This window comes from Lonchura striata, chromosome 4 (genome assembly GCF_046129695.1).
Source record: "Lonchura striata isolate bLonStr1 chromosome 4, bLonStr1.mat, whole genome shotgun sequence".
Lineage (NCBI taxonomy): Eukaryota > Metazoa > Chordata > Aves > Passeriformes > Estrildidae > Lonchura > Lonchura striata.
This window is the reverse complement of record NC_134606.1, coordinates 7,135,117-7,162,932: the sequence shown is the minus strand read 5'-3', so window position 1 is coordinate 7,162,932 and position 27,816 is coordinate 7,135,117. Positions and strand designations below refer to the sequence as shown.

The window sequence follows — 27,816 nt, the reverse complement described above, 5'->3', positions numbered from 1 at the left end:
GCAGAAATGTCAGAAGTCTGAATTTTAACAACAGTAATTGCCAGTCATTTGTCATAGTTTCCCTTATGTCAGTCAGCCTTTCTTGCCTGCACAAATTGTAACACCAAATGTCTACTCCTCTTACATAACAACTTTGTAAATATAGAAAAATAAACAGTCCTAAAGGACTATGCAACTTCATTTATACACCAAGATGGTCACTGAGTGTGACAAATGCTGCTAACAACATTTCAGGAGGGTCAGAGGCAATGTCCTCACTTAAGAACACAGTGTTAAGGAACAGCAGAGCAATTTTCCAAGGAAAGGTTAGATCTAAACTACCATCATACATGAAAGCAAGGACTGCTTAAAATCCAACATGCCAGAAAGCATGAGGAAAACCAAGCTGTTCAAGAGTTGCACAGGAGAGTTACAAAGGGAGAAAATAGAACACATATACTTGATAGATCATAAGACCTCACAGATTTTTTTTTTTTTTAAGTGAGGGAATACAGAACAGCACAATTCAGATACAGGAACGATTAATCCAAGATTAAGGAAAAGTGTCTAAACAGTTTATCTCCCAGTAATAAGAAGGCGTCACAGTTTAGGAACCCTGTGAATAGAGCAATTGTTTAAACACAACGAAAAAATGCCGGCATCCAGTAGAGATGAAATGAGCATTTGAGTAAAATGAAGGAGCAATTTAAAAGCTTTTGAGAAAAATCAATAGAATGCCAGGGAAGAGCAGGCTTTTTGAGCATTGATGGGCCCCTAAAGCTCTTCATACATTGTTACTGAGTTTAGCAGCAGGGAAAAGAAAATTACACAGTTTGCAAGGGTAGGCGGGAATCAATACTGTAGTTAGTAAAGAGATGCTATTTCACATCTGAGTGGCCAGCGGCCTGCCTTCACCAGCCTGTCCTGATACCTGTTTGTTAACAAGTCACTAAGGGCTGAAAAACCAGATACTCTTCAGGGTTGACACAAAAAATAGGCACTTAATTTGCTCCTGTGTGTGAACTATGGGAAAAGGATGAACGCTGCAGATTAGTGGGTCAGTGTAATCCCAACTGATTCACTGCTCCAGGACTGAAGAGCCCAAAGCACCTTTCCTTGGACATTAGCTAGAGTTTAAAATTTTGTGCTAAGATAATAAATGATCCATAATAACAATGACAGTGTTGTCAAAACACAGTCATTAGCACACAAACCATACGACTTTTATCTAACTGTTTCTCCATTTAATCACACAAAAATATAAATAAATCTTACAATCCTAGTAGGAAGGAGATGCAAGAAATTTGGTGCAATTTAACCATGCAACTGATCCCCAAATTTAAGTGGTTTTTTCCAGATTTTTCAAACTGCCATCACTAATGATGTTGTCAATGAAACAGTTCCTGACTGTCCAGTGGGTTCACAGTTCTGTATTTCCCATAGCAGCACTGGTCAGATTTGCTTCAAGACCTTTGCAATAAAAAAAAAAAAACCCAAAACTAAACACCACTGAAAACCAACTAAACACACCCCTCCAAACCACAAGCCTCAAAACAGGAAAAAAAAAAAAAAAAAAAAAAAAAAAAAAAAAAAAAGTTGATGAAAATGCTCTAAAGCATATATAAAAATAGTAAGGCAGAGCAAAAAAGAAAGTGGATAGAAGTATCTAGTGACATCTGGTATATGTATAGCTTTAGAAACATGGAGGGTTTTGTCCAAATTAAGTGCCACAGCTTGTGCAGTATGTCCCCAGCCAGATGGGATGGACCTTTGTGTGACATTTCAGCTTAACAACCACACTCAATAACACAAGGAGCAATGCCAGCACTGCTTTGGGACTAACAGACACATCCTTGTGGACCAGAGGTGAGAAGCCTCTAACAACACTGAGCTGACACTGTAATAAAAATAAGTACTATGTCTAGCCTCAAGCAATGGCAATTTCACAGGAAAAAAAAAAATCAATATTTTTCAGTCCAAGTGATTTTTATACCAGAATATTAGTTTCTAGTTTGAGATTTCAAGAACACCTATCAGTTTAATTTGCTGGTTTGAGTTTATCGTAACTAAGCTGGGAACTTTCCCTTTTAACACAACATCCACACCTCTATCCTGGTTTCCCTGTGACAGTCCAACAGTGTCTGTGCTGCTGGCTGGATGCCAGTTTAGAGCACTTTCTCTACTTGGACAGGGATGGAAACTACCTGCAAATGTAGCACTTTGACACCTGCAAATACCAGAAGGTGTTCAGTAATTGCTGCACTGGTGTGCTGCTGTGATCACCAAGCACTGTCACTCAAAGATGGTCAAACAAGTATTAAAAGGACACTGGGTGGGCCAATTCTTTGTTTAAATGCACATTGATTCCACACAGACCTTTAAGAATACAGATTCCTGTTCTGAATACAGGTAACTGTTCCTCAGGCTCTCAAGAGGCTTCATTAAAGGTTCAGTAGCTTCATTAATAATATGCATACCTGTCAAACACTAAGTCAGTCAAACCTGAAGAGAGAACTCCTGAAAGGAAGTATGGCACAGGATACCAAAATGCTAAGGCCTATGGGTAAGTTTAATTAAAATGCAGTATACTCACCTACAGTAAATAGCTCAAACCAGTAAAAGCTAAGACCTGCTGAAGGAAGCTACATTAAAGAAAATCTGTCCCCTCCAATTATACACTGTGTCTTTGCTGGATAGATCCCTCTCTCATCTTCCTTTCCAGTCTATTAACTGCCAGTACCTTCCTGGTTGTAGTCCACCAGGTTACCTTCTGTCCACCATTAACAGGGTTTAGTTGTACTATTGCAAGATAACCTTTTATTCCCCTGGGAAGTCTTCCTGCCTGGGTACTCACTGCCTGCATTTCTCACCTAGCAGTCCAGAGCTGCACCTTAGTTAAAAATGCCCAAATTATCTTGGGGAAGAAGGAGTTTTCCCCTCCACACCTGAAAGCCAATAGTTTTGTTTGGAACATTACAAAATCCACTGGAAATAAAGTACAAATGCCGTGTTAAAGTTATTCTGTCTACACATGTATCCATATTTATCACATAAGCAAGAACCACTGCAAATGAGCTGTAATTTAAAATCAACAGGAATACAAATGGAGAATATGGTTAGGAGCAAGACAGATAACAGGTATTTCCCACTTCTGCCCAGTATTTTTTTAAATTTTTATTTTTTTAAGATGCTATGCAGACACAGACCTGGCTGGGCTGCTTGCTTCTCAAACTTCATCTTTTCTTCTCTGGCTCTGTCCTCTGCATTTACAGGAATCCCAGAGTCATCCCGAGGAATTATCTTTCCATGGAAAGGGCACTTGAAAAAGAAAGGGGGAAAAGAAAAAATTCTCACCGTTTTTGAATGAAGAGAAAATGTTTACCTTATATTCAACACAGCTTAAAGCTGTAAACAGAATTTAGCAACAAAACTACACTTGACTCCCAGTCCTCTTTAGAAAGCATCAGAATCCCATAAACATAATGTGTTTAATATATTCAGAATCTCAAAGAAAAAACATTTGTTTCTTTTTGAAACAAATATCCAATTTCAAGAGACCAGGTAGCACATCCTATCAAGTCTGGAACTAGGGCACCAATGCTGCATCATGTGTTGTTGTTTATGCTATATCCCTGTCCTGTAACAATCCCCTTAAAAGTCTGAAGTGCATTCAGATCCTTCAATCTCAGACAACACAGGAAGAACAGAGATACTAGAACAAAGTACTTCAGTAAAGTAGTTCTGCTCAGTAGTGCCCATAATTTGAGGCTGTGTAGAGTTTAGCTTTCATAAAACATAATTTGTGATTAAAATTTTTTTGCCCCTCAAACATGCAAGTTTCTAGAAACAGTTAATATCAAATATGCCTCTGAGGAAAGATTTTTAGCAAAGAACTATCTCTGCCCTACTGCCAGGTACTCACACATCACAGGAATAAATAAAATCCAGATAACATACAATGAATGCCAAAAAAATTTGACAGCTCTTTAAATGTTTACAGCTTCTTTACCAAAAGGATGTTTCCCTTACAGAGCACATATTAACAATGAACTTCTCCAACACAATGTTCTTCCACTCCCTTGAGCTATAGTTACAATGTGAAATAAATTTTTATGGATGTTTTAAGGAGATCTCCACACAGCACAGATCTTGGAAGTGATGTGACTTGGTGCCTACCTTAATCCGATCTTGTCTTTCACACAGAGTTCCATCAGGCATGGGTGCTCGACATTTATGTTTCACTGGCTCAAACTTGCCAGCAAATGTGATATACCTGGTTTTTAACATTTCTGTTATTTCTTTATTTTCCACCTCTTCCTCTACTTCACTGGGTGCCCAAAATCGGTGCTCAGAGGTAAATCTGCGAAAACAACACAATGAAAATAAGTCATACACAAAATTTTAAGAAAATACGTAGAGATGCAGTTACCAACCTCTGCTAAACTCACATGTGAAAGGAAGGGAATTACTAGTGAATTAAAAACCCCTAGGAATCTACCAGTCTTTCTTATGGCTCCTGTATTATGAAGATATTTTTAAAATACCACCAAAGCCTGTCTAGTATTGATTTCCTGTTTAACCTGCTAAGCTATTACAAGTCTTAGCTTTAGTTCATGATCTGACACCCAGAGTCAGTTATCCAATTTCCAGATTCAGTGAATAAATTTGTAATTCTGTACTTAACATTCTTCATAACAAAATACTTCTATGATTAAGCACAGACGACAGATCAAGGAGGAAACAGTTTGATCTTAATGTGGCTGATCTCATTCCTGATAGCTTGACTCCTGCAGCAGCAGAGAAGCAAAAGCTGGAATCAGAAGATGTTGCAATAAACTGAGACCACAGGAAAGAGCAAATAATCAGCTGAGCCTTACAGAGATTCTTTCTTCCAGATTCTCCTACATGGTGTCATAAATCTGAGAAATTAGCAAATGTTCCTCTAGGAAATTAAGCTAATCCATTGAAAATCTATTTTAAAATTAGAGACTTTACCTACATTTACAGACAGACAGATTTTCTCAACAGTATTAATATAATTTCATTTTAGCCACCCTTAGCTGCCATCAGCCTATAGTGAAAAACAGACAACCCCAGAGAGCAATTACCTGACTCATTCTAGATGCTAATCTTAGGAGGCAATGACTGTCCCTCTGATGGCAAATGTTTCTTTCTCTTAATCATGAAAAGTAATTAGGGTGACCAGCTTAAGTTTAGGCATCTGATTTTAAGATACCTGACATTAACAACAACCCCACCCCAAACTTAAGGAAATATGAAATTAAAGAAGAAAAAAAATACAGTTAAACTAAGGGAAAAAAAATTGCAGCCTGCATGTCTGCTGCTCGTGACAAGCAAGATGGAGATACCTAGATGACCAGATGTCTTGATAAGGACGTAAAGTTCCTAAAGGCAATTTACAATCCCTTTCTTCCACATAGTTCTTCAGCCCAATCAGTTCCAGAGTTATTTGAGAGGATTTTCTCTATCCGTATCCAATTCCTCTCGCTCACTAATATCCCTGGGTGTCATTCCTGCTTTGCTTTCTGTGGACTGCAGAGCCAAATACACATGAACACTGGCTTCACTCATCACACCAGCCACAATTTGGCAAAACACATAAGCCAATACTTGAAAGAGTTACTTTAGAGGCCTGAAAAGTTTTGATTAATTTTACCTGATCAAGTTTTCAACAGATGACAAGGGATAAAAAAGTAGAGGAAAATATCTGACCATAGCAACCTATGACATACATAGCTGCTGGTTTTAATGCAATAGTTGAGCATTTAAACTATGTAGAGGTTAGAACTAGGTTAAAAAGGGATTAAGAAAACTCTGAAACATCTCTGTGATTTGCCATCATCAGAAAAAAGTTCAACAAAATTCTTTTTAAACAGATTGATTTTATCTGTAATTTCTCCATCAAACACACCTTACTAGTGCCAGAGAAATGCTAACCTGCTAACTTTCTTGTGGTAAATTAGGGGATAAAGGCCAAAGAGTTCCAGTGCAAACTAGACCAACAATAAACACAGTAATGTATTTCCACAGTTTTTGGTTAAACAAAATATTTTTAATTAAACACTTCTGCAAAAAGTAGCAAAGAAACCGAAAAGCCCTGAGAGTCTTTCTAAAAAATCAATATAATTTCAGCCCAATGTTTGAACAGTACAGTATTTTAGCTTCAGAAATTATGTGGCAAGATTATGCAATAGAGAGTAAATAAAATAATGACATCAATTTCTTATTTGCTTATTTTAATGCAATGCTGAAAGCAAAACTGACTGGCAGCTCTGTGTCACTAACCACATGGAGGGAAAAGCATTCCTAAAAAAGGCACCATACAGGATTTTCACATGCATGACAATCTCTTAGTAAAATTCTAGTGTCCTTTGGTGGTCTGAACTTGCCTCCTCTCCCAGTTATCCAATTCCAGTTACATGAGAATTAAGAAGCATTTAACAATTGTACATGTCAACCCTTCCAGTTAGGATATAGTTCTATTTAATAATTTCTCTGTCTCCCTTTCCCTAAATATGCACCCAACAAATGTCAAAATATTTAAATTATGTTTTGCCCTATGTATCATTGACTAGTATTTGGAAACTGAAATAGCCTGATTTTTACAAATATATTAATATATATTACTGTTTATTACAAGCATATAACTTATTTTCTCCCAACACAACTTAGAAGCAGGTGAGAGAAGAACAAAGCAGTGGCAGTTCCCAAAGTTTTCTGATTTCTTGATGTAAAGTAAGCAACATTATAAACAGGCAGATACTTGTTTGAAAAAATGATGCATGTGACAAGTAAAACCTGTTTGTAAGATGGATCAGAGGAAAAACAGATAATCAACTAAAAGATGTAAAATATCAACACCTCACTCACATTTAGAATGCTCCTAATCCAGATAAATAACAGAGGCTTTAATGGCAATGGCACAGCAATAAATGAGGAGGAGGAATAAAAGACAAGTAATGGTTAGCTGAAATCTAAGAGGAAGTTCTTGGAGAACTGCTGCACAATTTCAATGAACTTGTATCATCTTAATTTCTAGTCTGACAGGAAGCTTATAAAAACACTGTATAAATATAAATTCTAAAGCCAGATGGTTACAGAGATCCTGAAGCAAGTGCAAAAATGGGCTAATTCAAACATCCTAGTCACAGTCAGTGCTGCACCAGCTATTTCACTCTGCTTCTGAGAGTAAACTGATTTCATTCAAGGAGTAGAGTAAAAATGAGTTTGGAAGGTCCAAGCTATCCAAAATGTGTCTGTTAAGCTGACACAGCAGACTCTACACAATTCGACACTGTGCAGCATACACTACCTTCTGTCCCACCCCCAAAAAAAGCCCAACAAAACTTCATTAGAAGATATTCCTGGTAGCTACATTCTCACTGTTAAAATCTTAATTTATTGTAAATGCTGTGATTAAGCAAGTGTACTGCTAAATGAAACAAAAAGACTTTTCCCCTTCAGATTTTAAAAATTCTAATTCCACACACACCCCACATATGTTGTCTATTCTTCAGTTTGCTTTTTTCCCCCAAGAATCTTTCAGAGCCAGTATGGGTGCATACAGAAATGCTAAAGGAGTTGACTGATAACTACCTTAATTTTCAATAAGTCTATTTTTATGCCTGGGGTCAATGGTATTGTGTTTGCAGAGTTACTTAAATTATCTTTAGTTAGATTGGCACATCTGTAGTTATAGACTATATGGTTCAGAAGTGTGCCCTCTATTTTATTGGGAAGCATAAAAATAAACCAGTACAGCACAAGGCAGACAGGCAGTGAAATATGCTTCTGATTTCACTTATGACTTGAATAACTCATTTGCAATGTAAAATAGGCCTTACTCCCTTTTTGGCATTATCACAGACAAATGCTTCTTAAAGCCCTGCTGAAAATCTCTTCATAGGCTTTGAAGAGCCTATACCACATGAGATGGAATCCAAAGCCTGGAGTGACTGTGGTAAAGCACTTTTATGCATCAAATTGCAGCAGTTTTCAGTAATTTAACAGATATTCAGTATTTTACAAAATCAGGTTCAGGGACAAAAATTTCCTCTTGTTTCTTTCTGCCAACACTGTTTTAGCACTGTGATTACAAGCTGGGTTTTTTTTCTTTGTTTAGGTAAGAAAACAAGCTAAGTTAAAGTAATATTTATAAGAATATAATAGCTTAATTGACAACCCAGCCAGTCAGTGATTTTTGCCTTTTTCAAGCCAGCTATGGTACACACTGATACCAAAGTTCTGGTGGACTTAAACAAAATGTATACATAGAGGGGGGACTTTGTAACCCAACTTCCATTTAAAAATAGTAAAAAGGATTTTAAAAACTGACTGCTAGAAATAAATTCTGACGTGTACCTACCACCTCTTCTCCCCAGCAGTGCTAAAGCTTTCCCTGAGTCAGCAATGCTTGGTGAAACACAAAACCTCTCAGACAGCAATGGAAAGTGAAAGATCCAAATCCAAATCCTGTAACTGCCACCTTTCTCTTGTGTGACTGAATAAGCCTATCAGTTTCCTCAGTTACCACTCTGTGAACTCAGGGAAAAACATTTCCCCAGTCTTTCCCCTACCTTGCCTGTTACTTATTTAAATATTTATTTACTTATTTATGCAGAGCCCTTTGCATAAAGAGGTACCAGCCTAAATTGGAGTAACTGATGCCATACTGCAAACATAAAAAGAGCAGAAAAAAAAGTGCTTTGAAGCATCAAAGGATATTTAATTAGTATCACATCTTCTCAAAACAAATAACATTTAAAGGCAGAATAAACCTTCTAAAGGTTTATGGGTCCTACAACACAAGGTAAAGAAGAAAAGTAATTATCAAAAGAAATAGCAGTCACCTTACTGCATGACCTCTGAATACAAGTAAATCTATTTATTTGTTTAATTTGTCTTAAAAGAAAAAGAGCCTTACTTGAGAATCTTCCCAGCACTTGGCTGATCCTCTCCCCAGTAATGAAGATCTAATCCAAAAGGCATGAGGGGAGCTTTAGCTCTTTCTTCTAATTTTCTTCTTTTACTGTCAGGATCTTCCAAGTTTGCTGTCTCAGAAGTTGCAGATTCACTGGAGAAAATTGATGAGAAGTCAATACATAACACTAATGACCACAACAACTTTTTTTTTTGTTTTAATTAGATTTTTTAGACCAACACTAATATAACCTTATATATAACTAATATAACCTTACATGTACAATTACAACTACTTTTCAAGTACTTTACAACTACTTTGTCCTTTTTATTTTGTAAAGGAAGACCATATGACACAACATCACACATTCTGCAGCTCACTGCATGTTCAGCTAGTGCTGGCTAACACATATCACACTGTGGGGGCAGAAGCCCAGGGATCTGATGGGGGCAGCAGTGGATCATGCAGGTTGCACTCCCACAGGAGCCACAGATGTGGTACTGGAAATCTCAGATTAATTCCAGTTTGCTAGGTTTTGGGGGCTTTCCTGGCCCATGCAGAAGAGTCTTTCCAAGAACATGCCACTAAACAGATGGGTCCAGCCTTATCCTCAAATCACAGCCAAATGCTAGGCAAGGCTGGAGTTTCACCAAACATTGAACAGGACTGATAACAAATATGTCTTTGGAAGCAATATAACATCTCCAGGCAGCACTGACAGCATAAGTCACTGGGAACAAAGAGATGTTGAAACTACTTGCTAACTGAACATTAGGATACACTCTGTTCAGCTGCAAACACAATTGACCCAAATAAATGGGGTGAGGTGTGCTGTTAGCAAAGAAAGGAACAGTGTATTTGCATAAAGGCCATTCACACCAAATAAGATTTCTATTAATTAAGCAGTAAAAGATTCCTTAAGATCCTGGTGAAATCACCAACAAAATCCCAAACATTAAGCAATAAATGTAACTTCAAAATGAGAATAAGTCAGCCTTGTCAGCTTGCCTGGTGCACGAATGCTTTTCTGTGTGCTGTCATGACTAATAAACACAGGAGCAAGAGGTTTGTACAAGAATTAAAACAAAGATGACCTGGCATGAGGAGATGGTAACTTTGGTAGTTTGTCTCTGAGAAGTTTCAGGGTGGCAGCTGCACAGGTTGGATCGAGTTCATCCTCGTTCCCTCTGAGCGGAGGGCGGGAGCTCAGTGGAGCTGCTCCCGTCGATGCCTTCGCCACCGGGGCTTTTGGAGGTGACTGGGCTTCAAGTCCTGCAAAAAACCCTTGGTGTTTAGGAGTGATTCACTTCTCCCACCCTCACAGTCCACCCAAACAGCTCAGGGTGCTGATTACATCTTCCTGCTTTCAGTTTGTGTTTGACATCAATCCCACCCAGAGTGAAACAGAATTATTTAGAGGGCATTTGTCTTTCACAGATACTAAACCTCACAATTTGCCAGGAGAAATATCTAAGTGCTAGCAGAGGAAGAAAGTAGACCCAGAGAGTCTGTCCACGAGAAAGGAAATGCCTGAGCTACACCTGAGGAACGAGCCCTCTGCAAGGCAGTACCAGGCACTGATGTTCAGCACCAGCAGCTCAGTGGTGGATAACTTTTATTACTTTATACAGCCAGATCAGAGACTCAGCATGGACTGTAAGGATGCAATTAGACAGGCTGAGCTGTCAGACAGCACCTACCTCTACTTGCTGAGCTGAAGGAGCAACTCCATTAGCCAGCAATAGTTGCAAGAACTTTTCAGCCAATGACAGCTACAATTGGAAAGATATGATCCCTCACACCAACATGATCTGTCCCCTCAGAAATCCTTTTTATAAAATAATTTGTTGAAATGCAAGGTCTCATCGCTCAAAAAAGATGTCTAATAAGAAGTCATAGTTTCACAAACCTAAAATTTTCAGCAAATTATCTGAGCCTTCTTATGAAAAGTAACTAAAGTTTTTCTAACATCTTTTGGCCGTTACTTGATTGTAACTTTTAATCTTTTGCCCAGTTCTAACCAGCCCTGAAGCTGCATTCAGAAGCATTCTCGCTTTGCTAGTCATTAAATGCTAGTCATTTAACCTATCAAACATTCAATGTATCAGTAAATATATTAAGCAGAAAAGGAAAAGCCAATGTTGTACCTGTGACCAGCCATCTGAGCAGGAAATTGCTAGACCCACAGCAGCAGGGAGGCTTGGTACACAAAGTATTTTTATTTGAGAGAAATAATGTATTTTTCACAAACAAAATTAGAAAAAATTGCTGTGACCCATCTCACCACCTTATAAGGTCTCCTTGATTGGTCTGCATCACTCATTCCCTTTAAGCCATGGGGTGTGACTGCACAGATGGCACAGCCTGACCAGAACCACAGGCCAAGATGCTGAGGTGGTAACTCTGAGTCCACCCCTGGGAATGCATTTTCCAAGCATCTACATCAGGAGCCGAGTCCTTGTGCAGGGAACAACATCCAAACCTGTTTTCCAAAGCTCCAAGCTCAGGGCACTGAGAAGGACACCTGTTTAACCTAATTCCTGGACAGCCTCTCCCCAGAGATAGCAACAATCCTCATTCAAAACCCAGAGTCCAACCTGCTGCTGAGCACATCTGGCACTGCTGCTCCCTTACTCACTCCTGCCTACACCACACACTAACAAAAGCCATGAACACTCTACATTCTCCAAAGTCAACAAGCCTTTAAAGAACATTATTAAAAAAAAAAAACCAAAAAAAACCAAACCAACAAAAAAGCCCCACCAAACCATTTAAAGGTCCAATCTCTGCACTAGAAAACAGTCTGCAGAAAGACCAGGAATAAATGAAATTATATTTAAATATAATAGGATGGATTTAAGCAGATATCTAGGTTAAATAGCAAAAGAAATTATTTCATTACACTTATTACTCTGTGGACTTGCTGTTCAAGAGGAAGAATGGTGCCTCCACAAAAATGTGCTTTCAAACAGCACTTCAGTGGCATAATAATACAGGAATTTAGAATTTATGTTTCTGGAAAGGGGGTAGGGGAGGGCTCCATCTCAGTTCAAGTCACAGGCCAGAAAGGAAAAATGCCTTTCTCAGGTGCTTTTATCAAAGTGAAACAGAATTAACCAAAACCATTGTTGTAACCACACTTTAGAACCATTAGTATTTGGAGAAGTAAACTTCCTTTAATGACAGAAACAGTTACAAACTGGGTCTTTGGCATGAACCAGGTTAACTGAGAAGAGTATGTCACAGACCATCTGTAATGCAGAATTGCTCAGACTGTATTTAGCATTTGAACTGCTTGCTTTTTCTTTTTTTTTTTAAGGACCATTTCTGAAAAGCATTGTTTAAAGCAAATGTTTTGAGAGCACTTGCACTATTTACAAATAGTAAAAAAAAGTCAGAAGATAGCAGGTTTGGGTCACTCACCACACCTCTCATCTTCAGAGAAAATACTTGCTATGTATTAAAAGTTCTCAGAAACCCCTATTTTTTTCCATTTCTTTTCCTATTATATTTACAGGAAGCATGATTGCTTGTTCACAACACTGGTTTTGTTGAGGAGGAGGGGAACAGCAGAGACAAGCAGTCAGCAACAGACAGGAAAGGCAAGAGAGATAAATGGACAATGTGACATTTAGACAGATAAAAATCAAATCTGGAAGATCAATATAGGAATTCTTAAGAGTTACAAGAACAAAATATTGTCTCATTGATTTCTTATTTTAAACTATTAACAAAAGATAGCTAAAAATAGATACACTTAGACATCAGTAACATCAACTCCACTGTGGAGTTTTAAAAAAGTACTTATGTATGAAAGCAGGTTTTGCTAACAAGATAAAGACAAGAGTGACCATGCAGACAGCCCCAGCTGAATACTGTCCAATGTCAGGGTGGGGTTGCTTTGTTTGGGTTTTAAAACATAGATGGGATTAAGTAGTTTTAAAAGTAAAATTCCTCTTCAGAATTCTGCTGTTCTGTGTGGTTTATTTAACAAGTACAGTACCTGAGTTCAAATTGTGCCAATAGCAGCTTTGAGAAAGAATCATAAAAGTGTTTAAATCCTCCTTTTTGTTTAAATTGACCAAATGGCACCTATTGCCTGAAGCAATAAAGTAGCCCATGTTCACAAGATAAATCTATAGAAGGAAGGAGAGAGGCTGGGGTTTCAGCTGAAGTTAGGCTGCTGAATGCTGACATTATTGATTTTAGCTAGTTCAGCTGGCCTTGTAATTAAAATGTAAATTTGAGAAAGAGATTATGTCCTGACAGAAATGGTGGGATTAGGGGGAGATAAAAGCCCCTCAGTGAAAATTCAGAGAAAAAGCAAGCCCAGGTTTCCTCAGCTGTGTGGATTTAGACAAAATCAAGCTACTTCAGATTCACTGAAGTTTAATTGAAAAAACGGAGATAGAATATAAACAAGCATTACAGACTTCACCTTTCCTGAAAAAAAAAAAATTAATAATTTCTGCTCCCCATTTGTTGAATCTTAGTCAAGCCAAGTGTATGTGATTTATAATAGTACAGACTCTGTCCTAGATTGTCAGGAAAATCCAGCAGTCAGGTGCAGTATTTCCCCTCTTACTCTGTGCTCACAATGAAAATGCCTGCTGGTATTTCACTCAGGAAGCACAATAAGCTGTGGACTTTGCAAAGCTTCCCAGCCTTTGAATGTAGCTATGCTCATTTGTGTGAAATCTTGGAATCCTCCACTGGAAATTCAAATTAGAGAAAAAAAGATAACTAGAAGAATACATAAACACTTAGTCTGGCTTACTGGAATTACAGAATATGTTGATATACTGTTACCCCTCATTAATTAACCCTACTTACAACCATTGCTAAGAAAAACTGACACATACAGCATTTATATCAAGCCCTTTCTACACCTTACACTCTGACCTTTTAAGCTTCTTTATGATTTTGCATCCCCTGGCCATTGTACAGATCCTCTGAGGGACTGCTCTGGCACACTACTTGGAAGTGAACCAACATCTTGTACAGAGACTATTCATTTCCAAGAACTTTAGCAGAAATCAAGTATATCTTCTAACCTGTTGCATTTTCTGGGAAATTTTTATTTGCATAGAAGGACCTCTCCTGAGAATGAGGAAAGTTTCCATGAGCAGTTGATCAAGATGCATCAGAAGAAGTATCTACAGTCAACACTTCTACGTGGATGTTGAAGCATTTTGTTGGATGGGACAATAATGTTTTTTCATCAATGTGAAAAGTTAATCTTCATTCCAAATACTGAATTACAAACAGTTGTACTCATTTATTGTCCTAAGTGTGGCTAGGTCTCTGTAGGTTCAAGCTGTGCTAAAGAAGGTTCAGGTTGGATACTAGGAAGTATTTCTTCACTGAAAAGAGCAGTAAAACATTGGAAGGAGCTCCCTGGGGAAGTACTGGAGTTGCCATCCCTGAAGTATTCAAAAAATGAGTAGATGTGGCAACTTTGTGGTTTAGTGGGCATGGCAATCCTCAGTCAAAGGTTGCACTTGATGATTTTAGAGGTCTTTTCCAATCTTAATGATGATTCTGTGATTCCATATAGGACTTTTTTGTGTTTGTGCATATACAGGCATATCAAAACACACTAATATAACAAGGCAATCTCACAAAATTATAATTAAATAGTTCTAGAGTTTTATATCCGAAGAGAAATGGAGACCACACACACATTTGATTACATAAGTTTTGGTCTGGGGGTTTTAACTTCAATGCTAAATATCTGTTTTCAATACATTTATGATAAATCAACACATGCTACTTACATAATGTAAAAACTACATCTGATTTTTTTTAAACGATTCATAGTACTATTAATAGAAAACTTATTCTAGATACTAGACTTGTCAGGCTGAGAAACACAACTAAATTTTCCAAATTTAGGAAAAAGGAACCTGAATTTCAAAGAGGTAAATAAGTAATTCTGTCTAACATTCCCACTGTAAAACCTGATATGCTTTTTCCCCTTAGAGAAGTCAGGTAAAAGCCTTATTTAGCTTAGACAGTGTAATTCTAAGTCTCAAACTCAGCCCCTGACAATGGTGCTTTACACACTCTGGAGTTTGTTTCTGCTGAGGTCTCCACTGAGCTGTTTTTCCACATAAAACTGCTCTCCACATCCTTCACATGCAGCAGAATTCCCTCAGAAGTTCCTGAGGTATGAATACCTGACAAGCCAAACCTAGAAAAGCTAGACTCAGACAAACTGAATAACTGCAGTAAGGAAGGAAAATGCTTAGGTATAATTTTTAATTTCCATCTAGCCAGCACATGAGTGTCTGTTCAAGGATTCAAAAGCAGCTACTTAACACACAGAAAAGTATGACTGAGATATCATCAGATTAGGAAAGGCAGTCTGGGGACATCTAACCCAGAAAAAGCAAATCACACTGTGAGGAAAAGAGGGAAGAATTTCAGAAATGAATAGAAGTAACTTTTGGGATTTTAGAACTGTAGCTTTGATTCCCACATGAAAGAAATCTCAAGCAGACTCTAAGATGCAATGTGAACCTGTAAAGTAGCTACCAGCAACCTAAAAACATTCAGCTTAAGGCTTAAATACAAAAGAATTAATCTTATTAACCAGAATAGAAATAAAGGTTTGTGACTGCACAGTCATTCCTAATAGAATTTTAGATAAAGATGAAACTTGATAACCAAGTCCCAGTTCAGATGGTTTCCTCCATCACCTCTTGTACAGCAGCAACAGGACTTCCCTATAGGTCCCCAAAGCATTATTGCATGGGTTGTACTGAGACACAGACAAGAACTACCAACTAAAGTGGGTGCTCCGGACTAGAGCTGAGAATTGTTCCATTTTTATGTGGAAAAGCACATGCCTCAAAAGAGATCACTTCCCATGTGGGTCAGAGCTCAGCTGCAAGCCAGGCCAAGACCACCAAAGGCAGGAAGGAAACTTTCATTCTTTGGCGTCAGCCAAAAATTCTATTCTATGGGACAAGAGCAATGTCAGGGGCTGCACATCTCCATCCCTCACCTCATCCACCCTAAGGTTTTATGCCAATGGAACCAACAGCTGACCAGCAAAGGCTGGAATGTGGAAAATCTCCAGTGGAAAGAAGATTTTATTTCTCCCTAACGTTTTCCTTGAATAATGGCTCCCATTTTCCAGGGCTTAGCAATACCAGCCATACAAGGGTATCAGCAACATCAGTGCCCAGTGGCGAGATCTGAGCAATCATATGAAAATTATTTTCAGTGTTGTTCCTTTTTCAGCCGAATATTCCTCTTTAGCACCACAGTGTATTTTAAATGATCCTGTGGTCCCACAGGAGAGCTGGCCTCTTGTCAGCTGCAGACATCAGATGCAAGTGTAAATAAGGATTATACAAATGGGAGGTCATTAAAATTCTGGTAATGCTAATTTGGCATGACACCTCTAATGGGTTATATCTTCACACTTCAATTATCTAATCACCTAAATTCTTTTAACAAATTTACATTTCATTTTATACATCAAGATTCAAATTGCCTTGTTCAATTCTACCTCCACCCAAACTGCACCCATGCTCAATTCAATTTCTGTATTTAATACTTAATATCGTCACCAATTTTGAGACTGTAGTTATTAACCACATAAACACACAGATAATACAACTGCATGTGTCTATATACTTATGCAGATATCTTGTCTTTCTAAATAAATTTTCATTTTTAACAAGTTTTTCAGCTCTCAGGAGAACTACAAAATTTACCTTGTTGGTAGGACACATTTTTGTGAGAGAAGTGACAGGAAATAAAGTGACATTTAAATCAATAATTTGCATGTCATGTTTCAATCCATTTCCACAGTCATGTTTTACAGCTTTGTTTTCTGGTTTACTGTATCAAGTTAATCTGGCTTCTTCAGGAAAAGTAACAATAAAAGGGAAAATAGCTTATAACATTCACACTTTCCATGTAACACTGGGATTTAATTTTACATGGGAGGTTTAATGTTCCAGTTAGAACATTCCACTCAGAACATTCCACTCATGCAGATTTTCATTTTCTAAACTGTGATTTTCAGGAATTCTGAGTTATTTTCAGGCCTTTTCCTAAACTGTGAACTTACACAATAGCTTTAAATGGTTGTAAGTAAAGCTGAATGTCTTCAGAAGCATCAGGAATGATCAGTTTCTTTCAAAATGTTATTTTTAATGAACACATCAGATAAAGAACAGCCAAGTGTGACCATCAGCTCCTATATAACCACAGGTATACAAAATGAGACAGAGATTTTGTTTTCTCATTGATTTACTTGCTTACTATAATGTATTCTCTATCAGCAATAGTTTAAATACAAATTGGGAATTTCTTAATCCATTTTGATTTTTAAAATATCCTTGACTAGATAGCAGGCTTCTTCTTCTATACTTCCCTATAAGAAGGAATTCAAATAGCAGCCAAGTATTGTGTTAGTGTGATACAAAGGGTGGTAAGATGCTTTATTTTTGAAAAATAAGTGTCCATGAGGAAGATAGGATAAAAGGGAATACATTTCACTTTCAGTGGAAGCTGACATGTACAAACACAATTTTTGCATGTTAGAATTCCTGAGGCTGCTGCTAAAGATATGAAAAACAAGTTCCAGGTGGTAGCTGCAGCCTGACTTATACGAACTATACTGCAGAAATGGGAAACATAAGCATCAACAGCATTGAAAAAGCCAGAGCAACAGCACCAGTCTTACACAAATACTCATGGACAAATGGAGGAGCAAGACACTTCCTACAGGTCTTTAACTTAAAGCTTTTTGATGGCAGTTACCCTTCTCTACAATGTACTGAAATCTTGGGAGTCCTCTAATATACTGAGTTACACAGAGGTAAAGCTGCAGGTTTACTAAGCAAGATGTACAAAGGACAAGGAGCAACACACTGAAGTTGAATTAAGATAAAATTTCTTCAGTAACACCACTCTCAATTTCATAAGAACATGTAGAAAGAATAACTTCATTTAAAAATCATCTACTTTTACTAAGAATGCAAAATTATAGTTTGTTATCTGGTATGTGCTCCATGGCTGTAATTCTGCACTTGAAGGCTGAGCTGCAGTTAACATCTTCAAACAAGAAGAGCCACCATGCAGGGCCATTCTATGGGAGAAAGTGACTGTGCACATCCAGCTGCTACTAATGCAGGTGTTGGAACAGCACCTTATCCCAGCTCACCAGACTGGGTGTATTTATAATAGTATTTATAATATTCAGGCTCCCTGCCAACTTTACTTTGCAACCCCTTCACTCCCAGGATATGTTCTGCACACTTACAAGCAGCCAGGGTGCTGCTCCTGGCTCTGAACTCCTGTGGAAGATGATGGAATGGAATAAGCTGCTCGTCTCAGTTGCTCTTGCTCCTGAAAGTATTTGTTTATCCAGGGCCAATCACTGCTCTGGTGTCCATGTAATGACTTCCTCAGAGCAGGCAGAGATTACCCACACTGCTGATCACTTTATTACTTCAGAATGGCTGTTTATTTACCTTAGTGCAGCAGTAACATGCAGGGATAAAGCCTGTCACAGCTGGGCAAACTCACCATATTCCTTACGCAGGTGGTCTGGAATGTGGGGCTCATAACCTTCCTTCTCAGGGACCTCCACAAATTCATCGTCATCCTCATCATCATCATCATCCTCATCCGAGGCTTTCATCTACAGAGATATTTTTGTTGGGGTTATTTTCTCTTTATTTTCATGTGAAGACTGTTTTTCATTTCCCTTCACACTGAAAATATTTTGCAAACATCCTGATAGCCCTACTGAGACTTCTCTATGTCAAAAGTATTTCCCTAATTATGCATTTAATCTTTATCTAAGATTAGGCCTTTACTTAACATTCTATCTCTAAAGCCATACTCTATCCTAAGGGCTTCTTTAAAGCCCCTTTTATCCATTAGAACACATGCAGTTGGTGAAGCCTGAGAAAGTGTGAAGCTATAAAATAAGACCAAAAAAATCTTAAAATAACATCAAGATTTTGACTTAATGAGCAAATTACAGTCTTAATTCTTCTCATTTTGATTATTTTACTCATCTAGCAGCACTCAAATAATCTGTGGCATGTTAAATGGTATCACAAATTGTTTAAGAGCTCAAAACCAGAGCAGGCAAACAGGAGGGGAAACTGATAATAGTGACCCAAATAAGAATATTCAGATCTGCATCTACCACTACAGTAGTTCAGTGTGCTTCTTCACAAAAGTACTAATAATTAGATACATTAATTTCTTAACTGATTTGGTACATCCCAACCATTTATATCGCCAGACAACACACACTACTCTGATAAAGACCAACAAAACAGGATTTTCTTAAATGTGCACTTGGTCTGTCTTGCAGTTTGAAATTGATGACATATGAATAGGCAAAAAAAAAAAAAAAAAAAAAGAGTTCCAACTAACCAGTGTAATTCATCCACGTAAGTGGCTTCCTATGTATAATTTTAGCTAGCAACTGTTGTATATGTGCCATCACAGCTAGCAACTGTTGTATATGTGCATATGTGCCATCAAATCTATAATTTTTCTAAGCTTGTTACATACTTGAAAATTATTTTTATTGCTAAATTGCACGTAAGCAAAAAGAATCTGTGTCACCAGACATGGCCTGTACTATCAGAGCTTTAAAAAAGTAAATGTCAACTACTCTAAAAAGGCAACAATGATGGAGACTTTAAGCTTTATTTCCTTTGCCCATGTTCAGAGTCACCTCATTCCCAACAACACAATTAGGACTTTATTGTATGTTTGCCATGTGCTTTTTCAAAGAAATAGGAAAAGGTATCCACTCAATCCAACCTTAGCACAGGCTATCACTTCTTCCTCTTCACTGCAGCAACCCAAAGCAATTGACAAGGAACAGCATAATTTTCACTATTTTCAGCTGTGCTCTTTACTTCTATTAATGCACCTGTTAATATTCATACCATTGCTACAAGCAGGATACTGCAGGTTTTGCCTGCAGCAGAATTTTCCCAATTTAATTCACTACTCTAATCTTGTGTCACAGCTGAGTTCCTTTAAATCATACATATACTCTGAAGCCAAAAATCTAGCAGCTAACCTTGGTTTATCAAATGTGGTTAAAAAATTAAAATAAATAATAACTTAAAAAAAAACCCTAGTATTTCTTTTTGGCCATAATTAATCGTAAGCTGGACTATATTAATTTCTAACAAAGACTTAATTGATATTAATACACAGATATACATTGACACATAATGAATGGATGGTGTAAGGTAGAAGTAAAATTCTTCTCTTTGTTTCAAAAGTTACTTTGATCTAAGAAAGCTGCAGTTGCAGTGAAAAAGAAGAGAAAAAAAAAACAGATTTACTGTCTTGATGACAGGAGCTGATTTATTATTACATTCTTGCTAGACAACATCTAATTAGTCTTTATTTTAAAATAAAGTCTCAGGGGAATCCTGTGTGAGAGCACCCTGCTGCCAAAGACAGGTAAGGAACCCAGTGCAGTCTCAGCCCAATTATCCCTCCTCTGAGAGCTGCCAGTATTTAAGCTCAGTGCAGGTGGATCCTGCACCTTTGGTTTACTTTTTGTTTCTCACTGCAATCATTTTTCCTGATCTAAAGCAAAGCAGCAATTCAGGCCATACATGGCCCAGCCCAGACAGATTCACACTGAGCCTGACCTCCTCGGCAGAAATGAAAATAGAGTTCTAATCAAAGAAAGGATCCACCACTAATCACAAACCCCCAATGCCACTAGATTTGAAAGCAGAACATCTCTCTGAAACTACAACTTTTAGAAGACATTTCTAATGGCCTTTAGAAAGAAAAAAAATCAACATGTTTTCTACTGCACATCTGAAGAAGGCTAGAGATTGAAGAGAAGTTGGTTTGTATTTTGGTTTTGAAATTCTGCTGGTGTTGTCATTCCCTTTTCACCTATTAGGGACAATTTAAATTTGGAAGTAACCACCAGCAAATAACCTCCAGTATTTCTCCAGCTACAAGCAGGACATCATCATAATTCTAATATTCAAGTTCAATTTCTTACCTGGCTATTAAAAAAATACTTCACTGAGATAAAATTTGTCATAGATGATCTTAGTCTGGAACTTTGTGTCATAATGTACAAATTCACTAACTTTCCTATCATAAAAGGGAAAGTAAATTCAGTGTGTTGCCTTTGTTTTCACTCAGTCTGTAAACAAATAAACAGCAACAGGTTTAAGGAACGAAGACATAGTGTCAAACTGGCAAGAGGAAAAAACTCAGTGCAGCCTGAACATTTAATTTAAATTGCCAGATTATACCTAAAATAGCAGGGATATATATACCAGTACTTCCTTGCCTGTCATATCTTGAGAGGACTAGAGGGAAAGCAGAGTACTATCTTTAATTGAAATTTCACCTGATTTGTTCATATCTCTCTGTATGGTAATATACTAAAATTCAGTGGACCTCACTAATCCTCCACTTGAAAACTGCACTGGAAGCAACTTTGCTGTATTACCTGCATGATCTAAAACTTTAAAGCACGTGAAAAGCCTGACAGAGAAAAAGCATAATCAGATGCAAATTCACTTTGTTTAGGTACAATCCATGAACTGTGCATTCAAGTACTATAGAAAACATTAATCATAGGAAACTGTAATTTTTGTTATCAGTCTAACACTAATCAAAAGGGAAACCTGTCACTACCACTGACCTGTGAAACGTCCCAATTATACTCTTCAGAAATGACAGGAGCACTTAACTTCCTCACTGAGTAAATGACGACAATCAATCAACTTTGAATAACAATGAGCCACGGAGCTGAAAATTATTTTTTGTATAGAATCTACCCAGGAATTTATGAAAGGTGAAAAGCAACCCAAGGTTTTAGGGGCATTATGGCTTTCAGCTAGTGCAGCACATATCAAACACTAAACAGAATTTATGTGTTTTAATTTTCTAAAAGGTAGATGTGGACTTGGTGCTACAATGCATAACATATAATGCCAGATTTTAAATATGGGGGTCATTTTCATAAAATATTATGCGTATTGTTCACACCCTTGAATTTCCCTGGAGTTTTCTATTAAATCTAGATTTCCTGGAAAAAAAAATAACTGCTTAGCTAACTATCAGGAATTAAGCCCTCTTTTCCCTTCAAACAGACATAAAATCTTTATCTTGGTAAAATCCTTAACAAGTTAAATGAGTTATGTTTTTACTTTAAAATATTAAAGTTGTCATTGTTGAAAATTCAAGAAGTTGCACAGTAATAGCAGGTAGCTATATCTCAATTTACTTAATTCCAGTGGTACTTTATCAGAAACATCCCATTTATGTATGTTTGTTCCATTTCCTTGCTAGGGAAAGTGGGAGAGCTCATGGGCAACATTATTAGTTAGAAAAGTATGATTTGTTTTTTTTAAAGTTACACTTTTCAAGCACGAAGAGAGCTCCAAAAGCAACTTCTACAGAGGTAGTAGGAAAGCTCAACCACCTCCTATCTATGCTTCCACTAAAGGTAAACTTTTTCAGTCAATTAAAAAAATAAACAATCCACCATTAAATCAGAAGAAATAAATATTTAAGACAATAGTTTTAAGTGGCCAATTAAGTAAATTATAATCCTTTTAGGAATGAGGGGTTAGGGTACTTGCAACCATGAAAAAGAAGACTAAGATAAAAACAAACAATATGAAATTTCTAGTGTGCCATGTCTGAAGAAAAGTAAAGTACAAGAACAAGTGATAAATACCACAATGTAAAGCTTTTCATGTAGTGTACAAGATTAAATACCTTGAAGACAGGTGGGCACAAAACTGCTTGTTTCTCAATCACCTGTCAAAGAATGTGAGAAAGAAGCTCCTGGTTTCAAATCCATTCTAATTTTCAGGTGATATGAGGAAACTCACTAACACAGTCTCATCACAGATGGAGGGTAAAGGGCCCCTCTCTCACTAGAGAATGGTCCACCTGAAGGGACATCAGATCCCCAGACATCAGAGGCTGCTTGCACCACCACTGCTCCTCAAGTTCCAAGGGGAAGGGAATTTTTGGCCTGTTAATCTGCTCTGATATTTATTTTTGTATTTATTTATCTAAGTCATAGAATGATGAGTTTGCAAAGCTACGTGCTCGCTGTTGGTTTCTTTAACATGGTAGGCTCACTGACTAGATATTTATATTCCTGTGAGAAGAAATGGGAACTAGCTAGGCAATTTTCAGATTCTTGAGCTGGACTTATTTACATATGAGAATATGGTTTAAAAAAAGACAGAAAACATATGTGCATTATTTTCACTGTACTCACTTAGAACATCACAATTCTCCCGATTTTTCACTAAAAACCTAAAATAGTGCTGACTATTCCAACTAGACAAGTGTAATCAAACCATTTCCTCTCTAACTCATCAAAAAAAAAAAACTTTTAAAACAGATGTTTCCTTATTACTCTGTATTATTAAAAAAAACCTGGAAAAAGCACTGGATGCCAGTAGAAATACAATTGTTTCTTTTATTTTTCAGTCAATACTCCAACAGCCTCCTTCTGTTAGTGCAGCTCAGTGCAACCAGAGCCCCAGTTAAGGGCTTTGCTCACCCATCCCAACCAGTAACAAATGTGAAAAAAGCCTGCACCCACCACACAACACTCAGAAAGACGTGTAGAAAGCCCTTGATCCTTTTCTCACTTTTATACAAATTGACTGCTACATTCCGCTAAGAGGATTTAAAAACCCGAGTCTCTGCAATCATAATTAAAGCAAGCAATAAAATTACTGAAATATACAATGCAATCAGTTTATAGGACTAGATGTACAGCCACTACTAATTATTTCAGAAAAAGAATGAAGAGAAAAGATAGCACATGAAGAAGTCATATCTAATCACTAAAACACTACTTGCAAACTACAGCTGGGACCATTAAATAAATTTTGCATGGTCTAATTAACTTGGTTTGCAATCTCAATTACTTTTCACCCAAGAAATCACTTTTGTTCAGTTTTATGCGTGCCTGTTTCCCTTTTCTAAAAAAAAATGATGTAAGGCATCCTCAGACAAGTGAACTCTAAACTTCATTTGTCTTTCAGCAGGCTTGATGGCTATGCATTTAAAAACCCATTCTATCTTATAAACTAAAAATTAAATGTACTCAGCTGTGATGGTCGTCATTGCATCTGCTATTTATATGCTAATACCCTCACTGAAAGATCTTGCAAATTATTCCACCATGCCAATATCTCATGTGCATCTACTCAAAGCCAACTAAATATTTTTCTAGAAGATTTTGGCTAGGGAACCAGAATATTTATTGCTGTAGAACCCAGTTAGAGGGGCAACCTTAAGCACATGCATTTTTTATTCAACCACAACACAAAACATACTTCAGGCATGTTAAATGAAATTTGGGGATATATCTGGGGATATATGTAAGGAAACAGTGAGTGGGGTAAGAATCTTCAGTGGCAGTAATAGAAACTAAAGAGTCAAAGAGTGTATCTTTAATGTAAAGACACATACCTCCTTTTCCATTCTATCATCCAACACAGGGTGACATGGAAATAAATGCTAGCATTTGGACAGATTTTAGAACCATGCTTGAGTTTTCTCATGTGCAACACAAGGAAAACACAAACTACTAACAGAGCTGTATTTATAGGAACCTCCCACACAGCCTCCCTCCCCTTCACTTTGTGATATGAACATAAATTCAAACCCCATGACTGCAAATTAGATATGTGGTCCAGGCAAAGCACATTTTATGTTCACCCGTAAAAGTATCACCATTCATTCTATGTGTAGTTGCTCAACAGCACATAAGCATCTTGGCCAGGCTGACTTTTATTTAGGAATGCACTTTTCACATTATTTCTTAATTTCCAGGAGTTAGTAAAAATGCTTAAAGGTTTCCAGCCCAACACTTTGCCAAAGTACACTGGCGAATGAATATACCTTGCTCCAAATTGTTTTAGCAATATAACAACTACCTGATGAACCAGTTTTTCTCTAAAGCAAGAGTCTGGAGGTTTCTCAGAGTCCTGTAGGGGCAAGCTGAAAAACCAGTTCAAAAGACTCTGCATCTTCATGAATCCTTTCAGAAAAAACTGGTATGTCCAAGAGACCCAGCAGACCAGTGTGTGCCTTCAGTTTCAGAGGACAGAAAATAAAGTCAGTCTAGAAAACTGGTACATTGGACAAAATTATTACCTCAGGAAATATTGCAAGTCAAGTTCAGTATTTCTTTAACAATAACCAGTAAAGATGTGTCCTCAGATGTATTTTCATACCTCTCTACTTGAGCTCCCACCACCATTTATGCACCATCCACTATGGTTGCAAAATCATCTTAATCCTTAAGTAAGTACATCAAAAAGGCCAAGTTCTCTTGCAAGCCACATTTTTCAGAAAGTATCACATTCACGGGAGATGCAGCAGTTTTAGTTAAACTAGTGAAAGTTTCCAAGTCTAGCAATAACAGGTAAATACACATCTCAATTGAATAAACCTAATTTATTACAGACAGGTAAAAAATTATACTATGCAAGATACACGTTACATGTATTTCTGATTGTGGATTTCAGGTACAAAGACATTTTAGACGTGGATATATTTACTTTCATATTGCTCATCAGCTAAATTTAAATGCATTAATATATGTTTCAAGCCTAAAATTTTTCTTCCTTTTCCATTTTTATAAACACACATTTAGCAATATACCTCTATGAACCTCACAGAAAAATTCACTTCAATACACTATTGCCCCTTGTAAGGTAGGCTGGATAAAAAGCAGGAAGCAAATTTATATCTCCTACTTAGAGAGTACACACTGCTCAGTATTCATAGATGAATCAAGGGAGATGACCCTTCGGCCTGAAAAACTTAAATACTTAACATAAGGGTTAACCTGATGATGGAGACATCCTACTTTATTTTACAGTCTATTAGAGGAGCTCCAAATTGCATTGTGCGACCTGCGAATCAGACAGGGATCAGAGGTCGTCACAGTGACAACCCTAAGAATTCATGGCTAGATCTGCATAACAAGATATTTTTAATAACTTCACAGCAGTGGCAGGCTGCATGGCCAGGGCAAAGCATAAAACACACCACAGCAACATTCAGCTCTCGGGAAGAGACAAACCCAACCAAACCCATCACCCAGCTGATCAGACACTTTAACAAGGGAGTGCTGTTCTGAGGGCTAATTTTACAGTGTTTTGTTTTATATCAGTCCTACATCCCAATAAAACTTAAAAAAACAGAAAGCTCTTTTGGCTGAAAAGTGATTGTTTAACAGAAATAATAAGAACATGACAAACATGACAATAAAAATAACACCAATTAAAATAGGAAGGAGGGAAGAAGGAGCATTAAGTATCTGTATGACCTATTTAATACTCTGTGTTCATTTTTACAATTATGGTTGACCTGGCTTTTTTGATAAATATTACCTAGACAAAAAAAAAAAAAAAAAACAAAAAAAAACCCAAGCCATTTAAATGTAACCTGGGCTACCAATTTGACCATATAAATATTAATAAATTTTATTATTTATTCTGACGACATTACAGACTAACTATGTAAAATCTGATAAAGAACAGCTTTAGGAATAATGCTGCTGTGGTTATCAAATATTCCTATATTTCTCTATAGAAAACATACTAACAATCAACATCAATTTATCATTTAAATCATAAAGTTAAATGCTTCCAGTTTTCATAGGACAACTTCTTATTAAGAGCTGGGGTTTTTGTTAAAAAGCAGCACATGGGGAAAAGACTCCTCTACAAAAGTGTCTCTCTTGCTGCATGGTCTGAGCATATTTCAGTAAATGTAGTTTCAGGCACTGTGAAGGATCATTGAGGACAATCACCTAACCCCCAGAAACAACTTCTCTAAAATGAACAAGAGAAAAAAACTGTAAGGATGTGAGTACAGGAAGCTGTTACAAACAGCTGTCAGTGGGACTGGATTCTGTATGGCTACAGAAGCAGAAAAAGAAATCTAAAATTCAAGTGAAGCTTTTTTTTTTTTCCTTAAAGCAGGCACTAACTTAACAAAAAGACAGACTTGAAAAGAGATGGTTATAAAGCTACAAAATTATTAGGTAGAAATAACTCATTAGAATTGCTAAAATGCCAAGCTGTACTTGAAATTGTAAATATGTAACCATTTTCGGATATTACTCTCTGAAAAAATCTTACTTGTATTATAGTGAGGTTTGAGTATCAGGTTCTGGACAACACAAGGACAGGATTCTCCAAATCTAATTATTAATGGCATTATTGAGTTCAACCAGATGTTTCACATGGATAAAATTAAGTACACGAATAAATCAAGATCCACGTGCAGGTTTAGATTTGACAGAAGATAAAGAAAGGTGAAACAAAAAGTAATGAATACAGTTAATGAAAAATTATATATCCCTGGTTGTTAATGTAATTTGAAATTTAAAATTCAGAGTGTAACAGGTCTGTTAAATGATTCCTCTGCTGAAAGACACATGAATATTTCTCACATCATCTTTCCTCCTGGATTCTGTCTGCCAAAGTTTTAGCCAGCCTCAGTACTAAATCTTCCATGGCTTCCCGAGGTAATTACATAAGACATAAGCATACTTTGAGTGTACAAAATCCAGCTAATGAGCTACATTTCTATTAACAATGTCAGGATTTCAAGTATTATCCTAATGGATAAGTCTTTATGGAAAGTATGCAAGTGAAAGGTAGTGTGCATAATTTAAAATACAGTACATATTCTTCCTCTCTAAAAATGTCAGATCACTTGCATCTAAGCAGCAGCAAATCAGACATTAAACAATAAGAAATTAAAATCTAGTATTATAAGAAAAGGAAGAAGACATTGAGAAACAAATCTATTTCTAACCAGAAAAAAAGATTTTAAGGACAATTTGATCGTAAGTTGTTCCT

General features: G+C 37.0%; 1 protein-coding gene across 1 annotated transcript in view; it reads right to left on the bottom strand.

Moving 5' to 3' along the window:
- The window catches only part of UVSSA (UV stimulated scaffold protein A), a 44,750-nt gene that overhangs the window by 5,328 nt on the left and 11,606 nt on the right, over positions 1 to 27,816 (bottom strand). The window contains exons 7-11 of the mRNA XM_021535681.2: positions 18,470 to 18,584; positions 10,015 to 10,192; positions 8,924 to 9,073; positions 4,156 to 4,339; positions 3,186 to 3,297 (exon numbers count right to left, since the gene is read on the bottom strand). Of these exons, the coding sequence (XP_021391356.1) occupies positions 3,186 to 3,297; positions 4,156 to 4,339; positions 8,924 to 9,073; positions 10,015 to 10,192; positions 18,470 to 18,584 (739 nt within the window). The remainder of the gene's footprint in view (positions 1 to 3,185; positions 3,298 to 4,155; positions 4,340 to 8,923; positions 9,074 to 10,014; positions 10,193 to 18,469; positions 18,585 to 27,816) is intronic.